This window comes from Excalfactoria chinensis, chromosome 1 (assembly GCF_039878825.1).
Source record: "Excalfactoria chinensis isolate bCotChi1 chromosome 1, bCotChi1.hap2, whole genome shotgun sequence".
Classification (NCBI taxonomy): domain Eukaryota; kingdom Metazoa; phylum Chordata; class Aves; order Galliformes; family Phasianidae; genus Excalfactoria; species Excalfactoria chinensis.
This window is the reverse complement of record NC_092825.1, coordinates 162,244,999-162,261,037: the sequence shown is the minus strand read 5'-3', so window position 1 is coordinate 162,261,037 and position 16,039 is coordinate 162,244,999. Positions and strand designations below refer to the sequence as shown.

The 16,039-nt window shown below is 34.0% G+C and overlaps 1 protein-coding gene across 7 annotated transcripts in view; it reads left to right on the top strand.

Annotated features, from left to right (window-relative positions):
- Positions 1-16,039, top strand: part of NBEA (neurobeachin) — a 449,426-nt gene that overhangs the window by 179,877 nt on the left and 253,510 nt on the right. For all 7 annotated transcript variants that reach the window (XM_072361559.1, XM_072361556.1, XM_072361557.1 and 4 more), the window contains one exon: positions 35-162. In XM_072361559.1, coding sequence (XP_072217660.1) covers positions 35-162 — 128 coding nt within the window. The remainder of the gene's footprint in view (positions 1-34; positions 163-16,039) is intronic.

Below are 16,039 nucleotides of genomic sequence, written 5' to 3'. Positions count from 1 at the left end.
CTTTCCTCAAATCATGATCTCTGTTTTTCCACAGTATCACGGCAAAGCTTGAGAGAGCCTTAGAAAAGGTGGCCCCTCTCCTGCGAGAAATTTTTGTTGATTTTGCCCCTTTTCTATCCCGAACATTATTGGGCAGTCACGGACAAGAGCTGTTGATTGAAGGTACTGTTTCTGTTACGAGATTATATTTTGTTTAGCTATTTATAGTTTGATATGAAAAATGTTACTTTTCAATGAATTTTGATAAGTTAAAAGAATTGGTTGTTAATGACTTGTGGTTTCACTTACTCTTATTTAACTTTTTTTTTTTTTTTTTTTTTTTTTTTTAAGTAATGTAAAATATCTGCTTTTATTTCCATCTTTTTTCTCCTGAGTTGCTGAGTAGCTCTGGGAATAACAACATTCTGTCATCATGGAATGCAAAAACCTCTCCATAATATGCTTTTTCCTTCTCAGAATAGTTGTGTGTTTTTCATCCTGACTTTGAGAAACTAGTGATACCATAAAAAAAAAAATGTGTATTGAATTTGCATGGAAGAAAATAGATCGAAGAATGTGATCTAACATTACTGAAATATGCATCTAGGTTTTGGAGGGACACTCTTTGCTTTGGTGGGTTAGAGTTGTCCCTAGGGAAATAAAGCAATGACTGATTGGATAGATTGGATAGATTGATTAAGAAAAGTATCCTTGAACATGTTCAAGGTTTTTTTGTTTAGGCATAGTAATGTTAATGTTACTGCTAAGTAGTTATAAAATTTGGAAAAATATATCCTTGTAAGACAGTAAGTAATGCAGAAATTATGCGACTGTGTGAATTGGATAAGCTTTTGCAGAAAGTAATGAATCAGTTCTAATGCAGACAAAATGGTGAACTGACATGAGCATGCACTGTTCTTACATCATACATCCAGAAGCACATATTCAGCCAAATATTTTTTTTTTTCCTTTCAGAATTATTCTTACACAAAGTATTGTTTTCTGAGAGGAATAATTCATTATGGCTTCAAGCTGTTCCAGGGGAAGCTTAGGTTGGGAAAACTTGTTTACAGAAAGGGTTGTTAAGCACTGGAATAGGCTGCCCAGGGAGGTGGTTGAGTCACCATCCCTGGATGTGTTTAAAAACCATTTGGATGTGGTGCTCAGGAACACAGTTTTGTGGAGGGTTGTTAGAGTTAGGCTAGTATCGTTAGGTTGTGGTTGGGCTTGGCGATCTTGAGGTCTTTTCCAACCTGAACAATTCTATCATTCTGTGATTAGTGCAAAGCTTATAATGTGCAAGGAAAACAACAACAACAAAACCCAAAGATGAACAAACAAAACAACAAAAAAACACCAAAAAATAGCCCAGAGTTTGTGTTCAAGTTTCAAAACTTCTTATATGCATTTTCTCTAAATACTGTAAAGTCTTTCCAGGGTCTTTGTTATTCCTCACATTGGCCCTCTTTTGTTCTTAATGCTAGAAATATTTCATTTTGTGATTAAAATATTTTTATTATCCTTTTCCTTTTGTTGTTTTTTTATTTTTTTTTTTTTGCTAGTTTTTTAATACAGGGAATGGTAAAGTAGCTTTATAATTTTCGAAAACTTCAGATGTTTTGTATTGTTTATTTCATAGCTATAAGTAAGTTGCTGCTCTCTCTTTAATGAGCTATTCATTGAGAACATTGAGATGACTGTAAAAATGTTTCAAGTATTTCATCAGATCTTTCATTTCAGTAAAGTTAACTGCAAAATTCGTAGCGTATTTACCCTCTTTTTTTATCAACCATTTAATTACACTTTAGTTTTCATGCAATATAGCTAAAATTGTTTCACCTCAGATCTGTAATACAGTAACCAGTTATTGAAAATTAAACAGGGCTCCAACAGTTTCCTGCATATGACATGACTGAAAAGCTAGATGCCTCTTTCAGAGACATGGTTTTGTTGGCTGTAGCATTCTTCCTATAATCCATTTGCCTGCCTTTCAGAATGCTGTCTTCAGTGGTATCCAATTCATTCTCATGAGTCACTGATTATAAACCAAACAGAGAGTTTCAAAATTCCGTCCCTCCCACAACTTTTTCTTTACATTACATCTCCCTTTCTCTTCAATTGTTCTCATTTCTAATTCCTAAAAAAACAGTACTTTCATCCCAAGATATTGAAATAGTAATCTGTGAAGAACTAATCCATACACAGGTTAGATCTGTACACTGTATGCCTCAGGACCTGAGGGTCTGTTTTCTCCTTCTGAGGCAGCTGGATTTCTTTTCTTCTTAAAAGGTAACTTACAGAGCAGCTTTCAGAGTCATTATGTATTTCTCATCTTTGCTGTCTTCATTGCACCCTTGATCTCAACTAAGCTGATCTTGTTTAGTTAAATTCCACCTGAAAAACAAGCAAAGAAAAAAAACCCAAAACTAAATTCTCTCCTAGTCCATTACAAAATTTACTTTGATAAATTTCCTGTCACTGTTTACTGAAAACTAATGGTGGCCTTACTCCTCGAATGTGCTCTCTGTATAATGACTGCAAAACAGAAATTATTCGTACACAAATATCCTGTGGGGCTTGGATAATTTAAACTTGATTTTTTTATTTTTTTTTTCACTGACAAGTAGTATTTAGCTTGACTGTTCTATATGAAATAGCTTAATCTGTGCTTTGTGTATAGAGGTTGTATTTACAGCAATTAAGAAGGAACTAATAAAGTCTGAAGGTGCTTTTTTTTTTTTTTTTCTCAAATTGATCGCAAACAAATCTGTTGCATTATACAAGGTGTATCTTTTTCATTATTCAAGCCTAAAATATCTTCCCTATTCTTGCTGTCTTTCAACACCTGGATATGGTATAAAGAATTTTCTCTAACAAATTTTGCTTAAATCTGAAAACTTTCAGACAAACTTGATGGCAAAATGAAGATGTGCAATTTTGAACAGAAAATAATTTCTATTCCTTCTAAAGTGGGTTAATTATGAAAACTATCCAAAATATCTGATGCTATCAGGTAGATGTTGTTAATATATCTAGTTGGAGAAAAGTATATGGGATGGTTATTACTTCAACTAGTCTGTCAGACAGCTAGTCTGTCCAAAACTTCCAACAAAATATCTTAAATTCAAACCATGCCACCTCATTTTCCTTTAACTTGTATCAACATTCTGTCCCATGGAAAACTTTTGCAGAGCTTTTCTCGAAGGAAATGATATTTAGTACCTTAGCAATGACTTCTTAACTTTTGAGTGGAGTTGAAATGATCTGGATGCAAATCTAGACCAAATACCAAGACCACTCTTATTCATAATTAACATTAACAATTCATGTATGTTCATGTAAATTGGTAGCAGAGGAATCCTATCACATTCAAGAACCCTATCTGATACTGCATAACATATCTTTTTTGTAAAACTCTTCATCCATTTACTTACTGGTTTGTTTTTTTTTTTGGTTGGTTGGTTGGTTTTTTGTGTCCCTTTTCCCCAAACAAGTTATTCTCACATTTCACTGTTTTTCAAATATTTCATCAGTTTTCCGGAGCACTGTATACATGGAAAGTGTCCTCAATGATAGTTTAAAAGTGATTGATTTGCAGTTGACTGCAAATAGCTTCAAACAAAGTATACCAAAAACAGTCCTCTATTACTGTGGTTCATCAATAGAACAGGTTCTTTAATGCCTCAGAGAACAGAAGTTGCAAAGGTTAAAATTGTTCATATAGAAACTAATTGGAAACAAACATGCAATATGTGTAGGTCACATATTTAAGCTTAGCTGTACTCGTTTTGGAGTTCCATTTGACACTTGCACAGGTATGTTTTCATTAACTCTAGTTTCCATATGGTCTGCAAATACCTTCCATGCAAAGTGCATTACAATATTCTAGCTTTTAGGTGAAAATGTTACAGGCAAGTGTAATATGATCTGTATCTGAAAGAAAAGTTATATCCTCTTTTTGTCAAGCACAGATGAGTAAAAATGTTTTCAGTACAGCTGAACTGAGTGTCTTAAACTGCAATAAATCCAGTGGAAATACAGTCACATCTGATCCTTTCCCTTCTCTTTGCTGAGATACCAAATAAACTTTACCAATGTTTTAAATTTTGTTGTGTGATTACTTAGGTAGAGTGTCAGCCAGATTTGCCTTCTCCAAAAGAGCTCTTACAAATTCTTTGGCATACATTTAATAGGTTTCTGATACATACACAATTCAAATCAGATGAAACAAAAAACATTTTGTCGCCGACAGGAGTAGAAACTGTTTCTCTTCATTAACTCACCACATGGCCCTATGAAAATATTCAATAGAAATGGTGGTGGAATAGCTTTGTATGGCATTTGACAGGAGATTTCTTGAAACAATCAAAAAATAGACCAATACATTCCTTTGGAAACCACAGATAGAATTAAGTGCTAAATGCCACTATTATAAAAGCTCACAAAGACCTCAAGTGCAACATCACTGTGGTAACTACCAATGCAGGCACAATTTATTCCGGGTTACATCAAACAATGCAAGTTTTGTATTAGGAAAAACATAATAATAATTTTCCTGAGATGTAAGACCCTTATATTTTCCTTGGGGAAAAAAATAAAAAATAAAAATAAATAAAAAAAAGAAAAGAAAAAAAAAAGAAAAAAGTACTATCTGGTACTTAAAATGGCCCTTGACTTTCTCTTAGAAACTTTTCAGCACCTTTGTATTATTGCTGTACTCAGAAGCACAGATGCTGTAAAGCAGAGTGAGTGCATGCACTTGCAGAATGCTCCTTTCCTGTTCATTCTGTACTCTCACTCTCACTCTACCACATGCAAAATATTTTTTGTTTGACTCTCCATATTTTCTTTCAAGTAATAAGACTTTTGGTATTTCTTCCCATTCATAGCAGCAAGTAACAAACATTCTGAACATAATAAATGAATAAATAGAATCATAGAATCATGGAATCACCAAGGTTGGAAAAGACCTAAAAGATCATCCAGTCCAACCGTTAATATTAACAAATATTAACAAGTAAATATTAAAAGTGAGACAGAAAGTAAATATAAGCATAGTGTTATGTCCTTAAATTTTACTTTAATTGAAATTTAACTGCACATATACATAGGAGAGGAGGGAAGAAGGCACCAAAATAATGTAGGGATTGTTACAACAGTTAGTGTACTCTGATTACTTTTAACTCGGTGCTCAGGCAACAAAGACATGTCCAGTCCACAGATGCTTAGAAATAGTAGATTCATTTCTATGCACAACTTCAGCCACCCTACTGCCATCCAGTAGTACTTCAGGATTGATATGTGCATACAGAAGTGGGGAAAAGGGGAAAATAAAGAGCAAGGCTCAAGAGTGACTGCTGGATACAAGATTAATAGACTCTATGTACTACAACACAAGCAACTGATTTTGTCCACTAAAAGAGGAGAGAGAATCTCGTGCTATGTGTTGAAAAAGTAGTTAGATAATGCAAGATATCTTAATCTTTCTACTAACTGAATGCATAATGAGAGTAAATAACATTGGAAAACTATACTAGGACTCCCCACCAAGTATTGAGAACAATATTACTTATGGTCTTTATAAGAGGTTTACATTTTCTTTCTAAATCTGAATCCTCAAGCTAGATTTTCAAGAGGAAAAATATAATATACTTGCCAAATGGTTTTGGTGCTTCAGTATCACTTAGAAACCTGTGAACCCCCATTTCCTCTGGGCTATCCCCTGCACTTCATAGTATTAAGTTTGCATTATCATTTCCTCTAGTGTTGCAATCTCTGCATTTATTCATGTGGTCATAGTGGATATACCACAGTGTCAGCTAGATATGTGCAGAGATCTGTAAGACAAGGTGCTTTTGTGCTTGTTCTGCTGTTGGTCAGATGCTGTTGGGAATATATAATGTCTTTGAGGCACTGAGGTGACTGTTCAGATCACTGTGAAATTAAGTCTCTTTCCAGATTTTATAGACCTATATGTATACATATATATACAAGAATAATTTTTATTTTTAGTGAAGTTTTCATTACAGTGAAGCCCATTTCAGTGTGGCCTGTGAGACATTTTTCTGTGCATAATGAACCTTGTCTATTCAGACAAGCATCATGTAAGAGACATGCCAGCTAAAGTTTGGTCCTCGCATTTCAGTGTATGAATGAATGGACATATGTATACATTAAGATGGTTCCTTAAAATTCATTTAAAATGGTGAATATGAGTCTCACAGGGGCACACTGGGTGGTAAGGACCAGCCTTTTACTCAGCCCATTTATCAGATGATTAAAAGATAACTACAATTTTCATAAAAGTAGGTGTCTGGTTAAAGAAGTGGTACCCAGTTCTGTCTTAGCTGAGGCAGAAGATACGTGAATTTTAATTCATCAACTTGTATTGGCTACTTAGTAGCATTGGGGCATACTATCATTTTGCAGTGAATAAATGGAACAAAGCTCATCTGGTCCATCTGCACATTTTGTGCTGTTCTGAGGCTATGGATAGCAGAGGGAAGGATCAGTAAAACCAGTGATAGTGCAGCACATTCACTGAATGCTGAGCTGCAGGCTAGGAGTGCAATATGATCTCAATCCTACTGGACATCAGAGGATTCCTGATAGAAATCAAGGTGAAAGTTAAAAAAATGTTCATGTGGGAAAGGTGTTTTGCAGTGGTCAGGCTAGTGTCATTAGCAGTGTGTCAGTCAGGATCAGAAATATTATGGATCCTTTGGTTTGTACAGAGGCATGAAGTTTCCAAGGATAAGGAGTTTATAATGCATTCCTCCTCTGCCCCTTCTAGCTTTTGCTCCTTTCTCTGCATGCTCCCTGGTTGTCTCAGACTACAATCTGTTCTGTCTGATAAGAAATCATGCTGAAGGCTTAGCACTGCTCAGTCTGTCAGTAGCCTGGCCCAGTACTCTGGAAGACAACTTTCCTCAATTTGTGGAAGTAGGGCTTCTTTTTATCTTCCACTGAAAAAACTTGCAGAAAGATCACGATGAAATCATGCTACTATCTGAAAACTTTGAATAAGCCTTGTTTAGATAACTAGATTGGAATGATGACATTAGGAAGTTTAAAAGCATGAGTTATTACTAGCTGTATGTTAAATTTTATAGTGTTAAAAGACTTGATTGTTGTTTAGGAATGAGGATGCTTTTATGTATTTCATTTTCATGCTAACTTTTAAACAAGAAAAGAAAACCCTTGAGATTCTCCAGCTGGTACGATTAGAATTATTGATGCTGACTGAAATCCAGTCTACACATTTTGTAAGCCCTTTGTAAACAGAAAAATAAGGAACTTGAAACCTCTTCTTATTGTCTGTTCAGATTTGATGTGCTGGTTGCAATCAATTTTCTGTCTGTGACTAGTTCTTATCGTCTTACTGGAAGGCTCCATATTGTGTTTTTTTTCTCTGACTGCCTTGGACTGAAGGTGTTCCTACTGAAGAACATTGCCAATTCCAGTAATGATGGAGGCAGAAAATAACACTCAGTTTCCAGAACACTGGATGGTATGAGCAATGAAATGATGAAAGGTTAATTGGATATTCAGATGTACCCATTTCTTGATATGCACTCCAGCAGAGCCAAGTTTCAAAGTTTTGCATCTTTCACGCTTTTTCGGAATGTGTTACTAGTGAAAAGAGAGATTCCAAATTTTACTTTCAGAGGAACCGAAAAGAAAGTGCCACAGCACAGTCTCCGTTATTTATCCACAGTGAGATCTTCAAACTGTAAATGCCTCCACACCAGTTACAGAACATTTTTCTTTCACATAATGAAGCCTTTTTGATGCCTTTAAAAAGATTTCTTTATAAATACTGGAAAGAGGACAACATTCATCTGATTTTTTGAATATTTAACTCTTGCATTTCTGAAGATCCTGTACACAGAAGTATGTTCTGAACAGATGTTTAACATGGCAGGAAACATTACAGATCAGAGATTGAGATAACACCTAGAAAATGCATAGTATCTGACACCTTCTTGAACATAAACCTGCCAATAATTAATTACCCATATAAGCCACTCTATCCTTGTCTAATGAATTGGACACTTAATAAGATGTATGAGGCTATGTAACAGGGGTTAACTGCTTATGCCCTCCCTTTTGTACTTGGCTTGTGTGGTCCCACTATAACTTAAATGCAGAAATAGTTGTTGGTACTCTGTTTATATGTCTTTGATTATATTACCATTGTTACAACAATTAATAATCAAGGCATCTTTAGAATCCAACGTGTGTGTAGTCCCATTAGGTAGCAGTTGGTATGGTTCTATTGCTTTACCAATGGGGAACAAATACCTGAAAATATAAGATTAATTGTAAAGTTTAGAATCAACTTAAAGGGAAAAAATGAATAAATAAATAAAATTAAAAAAAAATAATAAAATAAAAATAAAAGATGTTGGTAAGTAGGTAAAGTAAGATTTACTGAAATGAACCTGAAAGTTGTCCTTGAAAAAAACAGAAGCCAATAAATATTACTAAATTTCTGTTGAAAGTACTGTTATAGAATATACATGATAACAATACACAATACCTATTTTTGCTCTTTGAAAGCACATAAAGAAGCTCACAGAATATTGGAGTCCGTATAGAGGAAGACGGGGGGTTGATCGTGGTCCTCAAATCCCACTTACCTTCAGCAGTGTTGGGCTGAAGTATCAAGCTTGCGGCACGATGACTGCAAGCTAGTTGCAAGCCACTAAGACTTTGAAAGGACGGGTCTTTTTGCCTTAAGCATCTAGTGTAATACCCTCTCTGATGACTTGGTGTTTCTTCTGTGTCTTAAGATAGATGTCTTCTCATCCTAATTTCCAGCTTTTCTTATTTATTTATTTATTTATTCATTCATAAAAAAGTAAAAACATTATCAAGAAATCTATTTGATGCTATATTAGGGAATTTAGATCATTCTTGAGAAAAATTAGCATGTTCAGGCACTACTGTAACATTACCTGTAGGTGGACTCATCATATCAGGTATACAGCAGTGCTGCATGGTTATACTGGACCAAAGAAACGTTGTACAACTTTTTTAAAGAACAGCCACCTTTTTTACACATATTGTTTTCTCCTCTACTGTCCACGTCCAAAGAAAAACGAGGTGGTATGCCAAAAAGGTATTCAGTATCTACAGGATGTTCATGCTGTGACTGAAGCTCCCCACAGGCAGAGGTTCTCCGGTTCTTATTCCACTTAATTCATCATTCAGAACTCAGCAGGGGACTCTGCCTGATTTTGGACTTGAAACAGTTAGGCTGGTATTTGCCCCACCCTTTGTCCTCTACAGGCTTAAAAATGGAATCAATCTACTTTATTATCCTAGCAATATTTTCCAGAGAACTACCTAACTATGGTAAACTATAGGGTGCAAATAACATCTCTGTATCAGGTTTTGCCCTGAAATATATATTTCTCATGAGGTGTAGTTTAATAATCCTCTTCCCTGGTCTCTACATCCAGATTCTTTACAAAATTAATCTCATGAGGGCTAGTTACAGTTTCTCCTTCTATATTCCTTCAATTTCTGTCTACTTAGCACCTGCTCTTATGACCCAGACTGAAACCTTTTAATCGGTAATCAAGTTTAACAAAACTCCCTTACTTGCTCTGATGATGTAAAGGCACTTCTGTAGTTCATCCCATTGGATATGGATGTGCTTACTTCTGTGCCTCCAAGGCAGTAGCAAAAAAATATTCTGCCAGAACTCTTGAATGACTGAACTAGAGAAAAGTTTTAAAATCAGGTATATTTTCAAGATTCACTTTTGATAGGGAAAGGTGTTACTGTAGCATAAACATGAATTAACCTTCAAGCTTTCTTCATCTAGATGTCTACAAACTCCTTACAGAATCAGAATTTTTTTTGCAAGGACTAAGAGACCTAAAAGGGAATATCTCTACTGTGTTCAGCCTAGTTTTATTTCAATGTTTTCTTCCCCAGAGAGAGGAAAAAGAAAAAAAAAAAAGTAAAAAAAAAAAAAAAGTGAAATTTCTATGTCTTATTGTCTTATATCACATCTTATTTTTATCTGTTGGTATGTTGAATTTTAAGATCAAATCCTATATGAATTGTGATATTTGTCTGTGGAGAATTTCTTGCGATTGGAAACCCTCATGCTGAAAGAACTTGTCAGGAAATACAGACACTTCTGATGTGTCAAATTAAGATTGCAAAGTGATGTCAAAGCAGGTCTAGGGAGAGCCTATAACAGTGTTACTGTCAAGGAAATAAAGGAAACTGAAACACAAGAAATGCAAGTTATTTCAAGACATCTGTAGCTGTGTATAGTTCTGTGTTTTGAGAGATGCTTTTTAAAATGATTACCATTTGTCAGAAAGGCTTCAGGACAGGAGAGCAATCAGATGTTTGCCAACCAAGGTCAGCAGAGTCCTTTGTGGAAACTGAGATGTTTTTCCTCACATTATTAAATTATCAGGTAGCAACTACCATCTAAACAAATATAGATAGATAGATAGATAGATAGATAGATAGATAGATAGATAGATAGATAGATAGATAGATAGACGGATAGAGATATATATTTCACTCAGCATTTTCCATTCCTTTTTTTTCTCATTCCACCCACTGAAATAAAATATCCAGGGCAGTGGCTGTGGCAAAAATGTAGCCATAAGTTTAAGAGCAGCAAATAGCAATTGTTGGATGGAAGAGGGAATCAGAGGACTTCCAGGATCATATTTACATTTGTATATTGGGCTCTCAGGTGCTTCCAAAAAGAATAATAGTAAAAAAATAGACATCAGAATGGTCTTAACTGAGATTTGGTTGCTTTGATCTATTTCCTAAAAGAGGACTTTAAAGGAGGAAACATATTTGCTTTCTAAATTAAATTATAGTATATGATAAGTATCTTATTGTAAAACAAATCTGGTGCACTTAAATTTAATAAGGAATTGGCTTCCTATAATTAACATTTAAGTTCTATTATTTTATGATATAGGAATAATTTTGTGTCATTTTGCTAATTGGAGCAATTTCTCAATTGGCATATGATAGCTGATATTAATTTTGAAAGACTTTTAAAATCAATCAGGTATAGCATTTTGATAGCATTAGTTTGATTATTCCCTACATCAAAACAGATACTTGAAAAGCAATCCATCTTAAGAAATACTGTTCTTAAGAGAAGGACAGAGAAACACAAAAGCATGTATTGATTAAATCTGAATGGACCATTGGCCTAGGAAAGAATTGCCATGGGCTCTTATAGAAAAAATGGATCAATTTTGAAAATCTTCACCGAGATAGTAAACTGGATGGCAATGGCTTCTATTGTATAGATTAAATTCTCATCCATCAAATGAGGAGATCACTTATTTGTGCAATCCATTGACACTAATGGAAAATTGACAAAAATTCCACACATCAGTACAAGACTTCAGCGCAATGTGGCACCCAATCGCTTTTGTCGATGTCATTACAGATCGTAGTATAGGATCACAAAATTATGCAATTTTAAAATGTAGCTCTTATATATGCAGTGTAATAAATCCCCTTTCTGTGGGTCTGCTCTCAAGAGCTCTGCCACTCTGTGATTCTGTTGTTATATTTTATAGTCCTCATTTAGGTTCCTTTTAGTAACTGCAGTCAAGAAGAAGTATAGCTTTTCTTACTTTAAGAGTGTACTACTAGAAAAACTTACATAGCATTATTAGTATTTTAAATTGTATCAAAGTGTATTAAAATCTGTTTTATTTTGCAGATTTAACTAGAAACCGAAAAGACTGATTTGGACTTGAGCAGATTAAGTCTGTTGTTTAGATTGAACTATTAGGGTTCATCTGAGTGTGTATCTTAAGATACAAGTTCTAGAGGTTTCTGTTACTATTTTAAAGGTATTTTATTTGATAACTTGGATGATAATTCTTCTATATTTTGGGGTACTAAGTGTAATGAGTATCATGCGCTGTACTGTGTCTAGTATGATAATAATAACAATAACACCACAATCTCCAGCCAAAACATAGGAAATATAATGGTTTTCACTGCCTACAAAATTACTGGATCAAATGCACATTTGTCATGTTTTCCTTTGCCATCTTTTGTTCCATAAAATATCTACCTACAAAAAGAATGGGCTGTAGTGTTAACACAGCTATCCTTCTTGGTCCCTAGAGTTGGTGGTAATGTTATATTCTGCCAGTCAAGTCAAGGCTACTGAAGAGAACTGCTTAATCTGTAAGCTTGACTTTGTTGTTTTAGGGAGTAGAATTCCTTTCATCTAATAAAAGTGGAGCTTCAGTTATTGTGCAACGTGACTATGATTTCCATCTGCGGACTGTCATCCGCTATCACTAAATATTATTATTTTTTTATTATTATATATAATATATATTATATATATAATAATTATTATATTATAAAAGCAAACTTTTGCTTTTCATAAATTAAGACCATTAGTACAATTTGAACATCTACAAACTATGATATATATATATAAACATCATATATATGTATATAGCTATTATATATAATATATAGATGAATATACATATATATATACAAATAGTCATAGTTCTAAAACCAGTTTTGGGTGTAATCTTGCAGAACACTGTATTCTGTTTAATACACATTTTGCTTTTGGAGAAATAATTACCATCTTCTTAAATTCTCACTCTTGTTCTTCGAGAACAGTTCATCAAATACAAACTAAGAGCAGTATGTAGTCAAACTAAGAGCAGTATGCAGTCTTTTATACTGTAACTTCATTTAATATTGGAAAAAAAGGAAAAACAAAAATTCTCATTACTGATCAGTAGCTACTATATTCTTCTGAAAAACTGGATGTCTCACTCTATTTGATATAGTTTTGATTCCTCTTTTTTTCCTAGGCAAGGGTTATTGCCTCTGTTTTCTGATCATCATTTCACTTGGAAAAGGAAAAGATGTCATTTCAGTTAATATTTTAACATATTTCCAAACTTTTCACTTACCTTTATATTTTTCCACCATACTTTTCATGTCTTTGATGAACTTGCTAGCAACTTAGTCGATGATTAAAATGATGAATTTCAGTCCAGGCTTCTCTGAACTACGAGAAAAAGGAATACTGGAGATTTAAACTATCTAAGTAATTTTAACTGATGGTCAAAAAAAGAACAAAGAAAAAAAGAAAGTCCAAACTAAGCTCATTTTTCTGATTCCAAGTTAAATGTAGTACAATATGTCAAGAAAACATTTACTACGATTCTTCTAGCAGAAGGAAAATCTTTCAATGATAAACTTGAAAGAAAACTTGCATTTCCAATGATAATATCTCAATAAATTTTTCATACTGTTACCAAAACTAAAACACGGTTTAGTTTCTGCCACCAGCATGAACTGCCATTAAACTTTTTGTACCATTGCTAACAAATCTTGAAATGAACGTTAGTCTATCAAAATTGGGAACACATATTTCATTTCCTGTGGAAAACTCCGATTTTGTCTTATGGTAGATGAGGAAGTGAGGACTGTAGCAGCAGATGCAGTACATTCTTACCAGTAGCTATGGTGAAAAAATTGAAACAGTACAAGTTTGTTTAAGTTACTTGAAAAATGCTGGCAGTAGTAAAGAGAAAATAGCTGACTTTATGGAAATATAAGTTAAAAAAAAAAAAAAAAAAAAAAAAGAGTTCAAGTATTTTCTGAATCTTTTAGGATTTTAGGACTTTGTGGTCCTATCCACTTTTTTTATGGTGATAAAATAATGTATACAATACGATGTCTTTATTTTGACATATGAAATAAGGCTCCTATAGTTTTGGTGGCATCATGTAAAAGCCAACTTTTCTCTATGACTAGGTCTAACAGTGTAAACTGTCTCAATCTTTATAGTTTAGTTAATTTTTTTTTTTTTCTTTTTTTTTTTTTTTTCCCCTAAGCTCAGCATCAGATATAACAACTCCTATCTTTTTGGTTTTGCTAATATTACAATTGGTTCCAGTTCCAATAAGGGTTTAAGTTGACACGAAGTAAAAGCATTGAAAGAAAATGCTGGCAAACGTTGATAAAGACCAGATGAAATTGTGGCGGTATTCAGTTAGGCTCATACACACATTGTATTAATAATAATGAAAAGAAGTTCAAAACCATGATCTTATTTCATAAGGATTTATTTTTTATTTTTTTATTTTTTTAATGATTTTATCAGCCTACATTATATTTCTGCGCAGTGGAAATTCACACTGACTGGTTCAGCATGGTGATGTCGAGGTTTTGAACCCAAGATTTGATTAATGCCAAAGGCATGACTAAAATAGTAATGTTGAAATTAATCTTTTTTAGACATTAATAAGTAATAGTTAAAAGAAATAATTAGCATATCTTTGGGGCATCGGAAGAACACTGAAAAAGAAGTCATGTAAACCAGAGCATTTTGAGATAATTGTCAGGCATACATCATTTATTCCAGATTAGCTAAGGTCATGCACTTGATGCTCCCAGTTTTTGTATCCATATATGTGGTCATTGTTGCCATCAAATGCTGAATTTTGGTGGCTATATTTAATGGACTGAGAATAGGCTATAAAGAAAAGCACTAAGAACAGCAAATATAAAGAGCACATACTCCATTCAGTTAGACAGTGACCTTTTTAACCTTGCTGTATGCAGGAAATATCCACTTGTATTTTGGTAATTACATTAGCTTCCTTAATGGCATTTGATACAGATGGTATAGGAAGAACTTATGTGCAGCTGAAGAATGCAGGCAATAGTTTTAGTTTGAATTGCAAATACTTCTTGTTGGAGCTAAGTGGTAGGGGAAGAGAACTAAAAATAGTTTTCTCTGCTTTCCTCTATCAGAGAAGGCATTCATTTTTAAAGCTTTACATCATTTTTTTTTTTTTTTTTGTTTCTCATTATATAAAAATTAATACAATTTTGAACACTAAAAATCTCTGTGAAATCCCCAAAAGTATGATGAGGCAGAATAACTGCTGTTTTTTCCTGCATTTGGGGCTCATTAAGTTTGGTTTTATTCTGCTTCATGCTATAAATTCTGATGTTGATTTTATGAAGATACCTCAATCACTTACTTCCTTCTCATTTGCCTGTAAAATGTTCTTCCTCCTTTGCTTTTTGTCTATTTGAAAGGAACAGTCTGAGGAAAGAAATGATTTTAGTACCAACTCTAAGGTGTTTAGCACAAGCTGGGCTTCTAGAACAGAGGATTACACTAATTTAAAAAACAAGATTATGAAAGCAACATCATGTTAGTTCAATAGGTGAGATTCAATGCTTCCTCCTTAACTTAGTCGTACAATTTTGATTAAGTAGAATTTTCATAAACAAGAGGTTACATTGACAGTTTTTCCCAACAGTCACAAATGGATCTGTCCTCTGTTAATCCTGACCTGCTTATATCATCCTGTACTGTTGACTACACAGTGCCTTTGACAGGTGAAGATTGTGTTTTGTGTAACAGCAAATATTTATATATATATATTTCACATCTTTCCCACTTAATCACAAATAGGCAAAGATGGAAACAAACAAAAGGGACACAAAAATAGAGGGCTTGGCAGCTAGAAAGGAGGAAAAGGAGTATTTAATGGAGGGCACACACTTTCCCCCATATGATTCAAGCTGATGGAGTCCCTGAAGTGTGAGTAGGAGGCTGATAAGCAAGAGACTTATGATGTGAAGCAGTGTCTCTGATCTGAGTGTTTTGCATTTCCATGCTCTGTTTTACTTCAAGCCATGTACCCTATAAGAACTTAAATAGAAAGGTGAAGTACTTATGCTTTTAGTTTTTTCTTCCTACTCATCAAGATGCACGTGGCTCTCCATTTTCTACTAAGAACTGTCCTGTCTTTGCTTCTTTATAATTAGGGAGTTACACACTTTAATTCACAACTTCTGCTTTAGGCTGAGCTCTTGGTAAAGGGTATTCCTGTTACCATTAGCTTGTGTTATGGGGCTTTCCTAATTCCCTCTCTGTTCTCACACACTAAAAGTAGTACAATTTTTGTGTTAGTTATTTGTTCGATTTTGATGTGTAAATCTGTCTCCTCAAACATTAACATTGGTTATCGGAGGTGTCAATGGA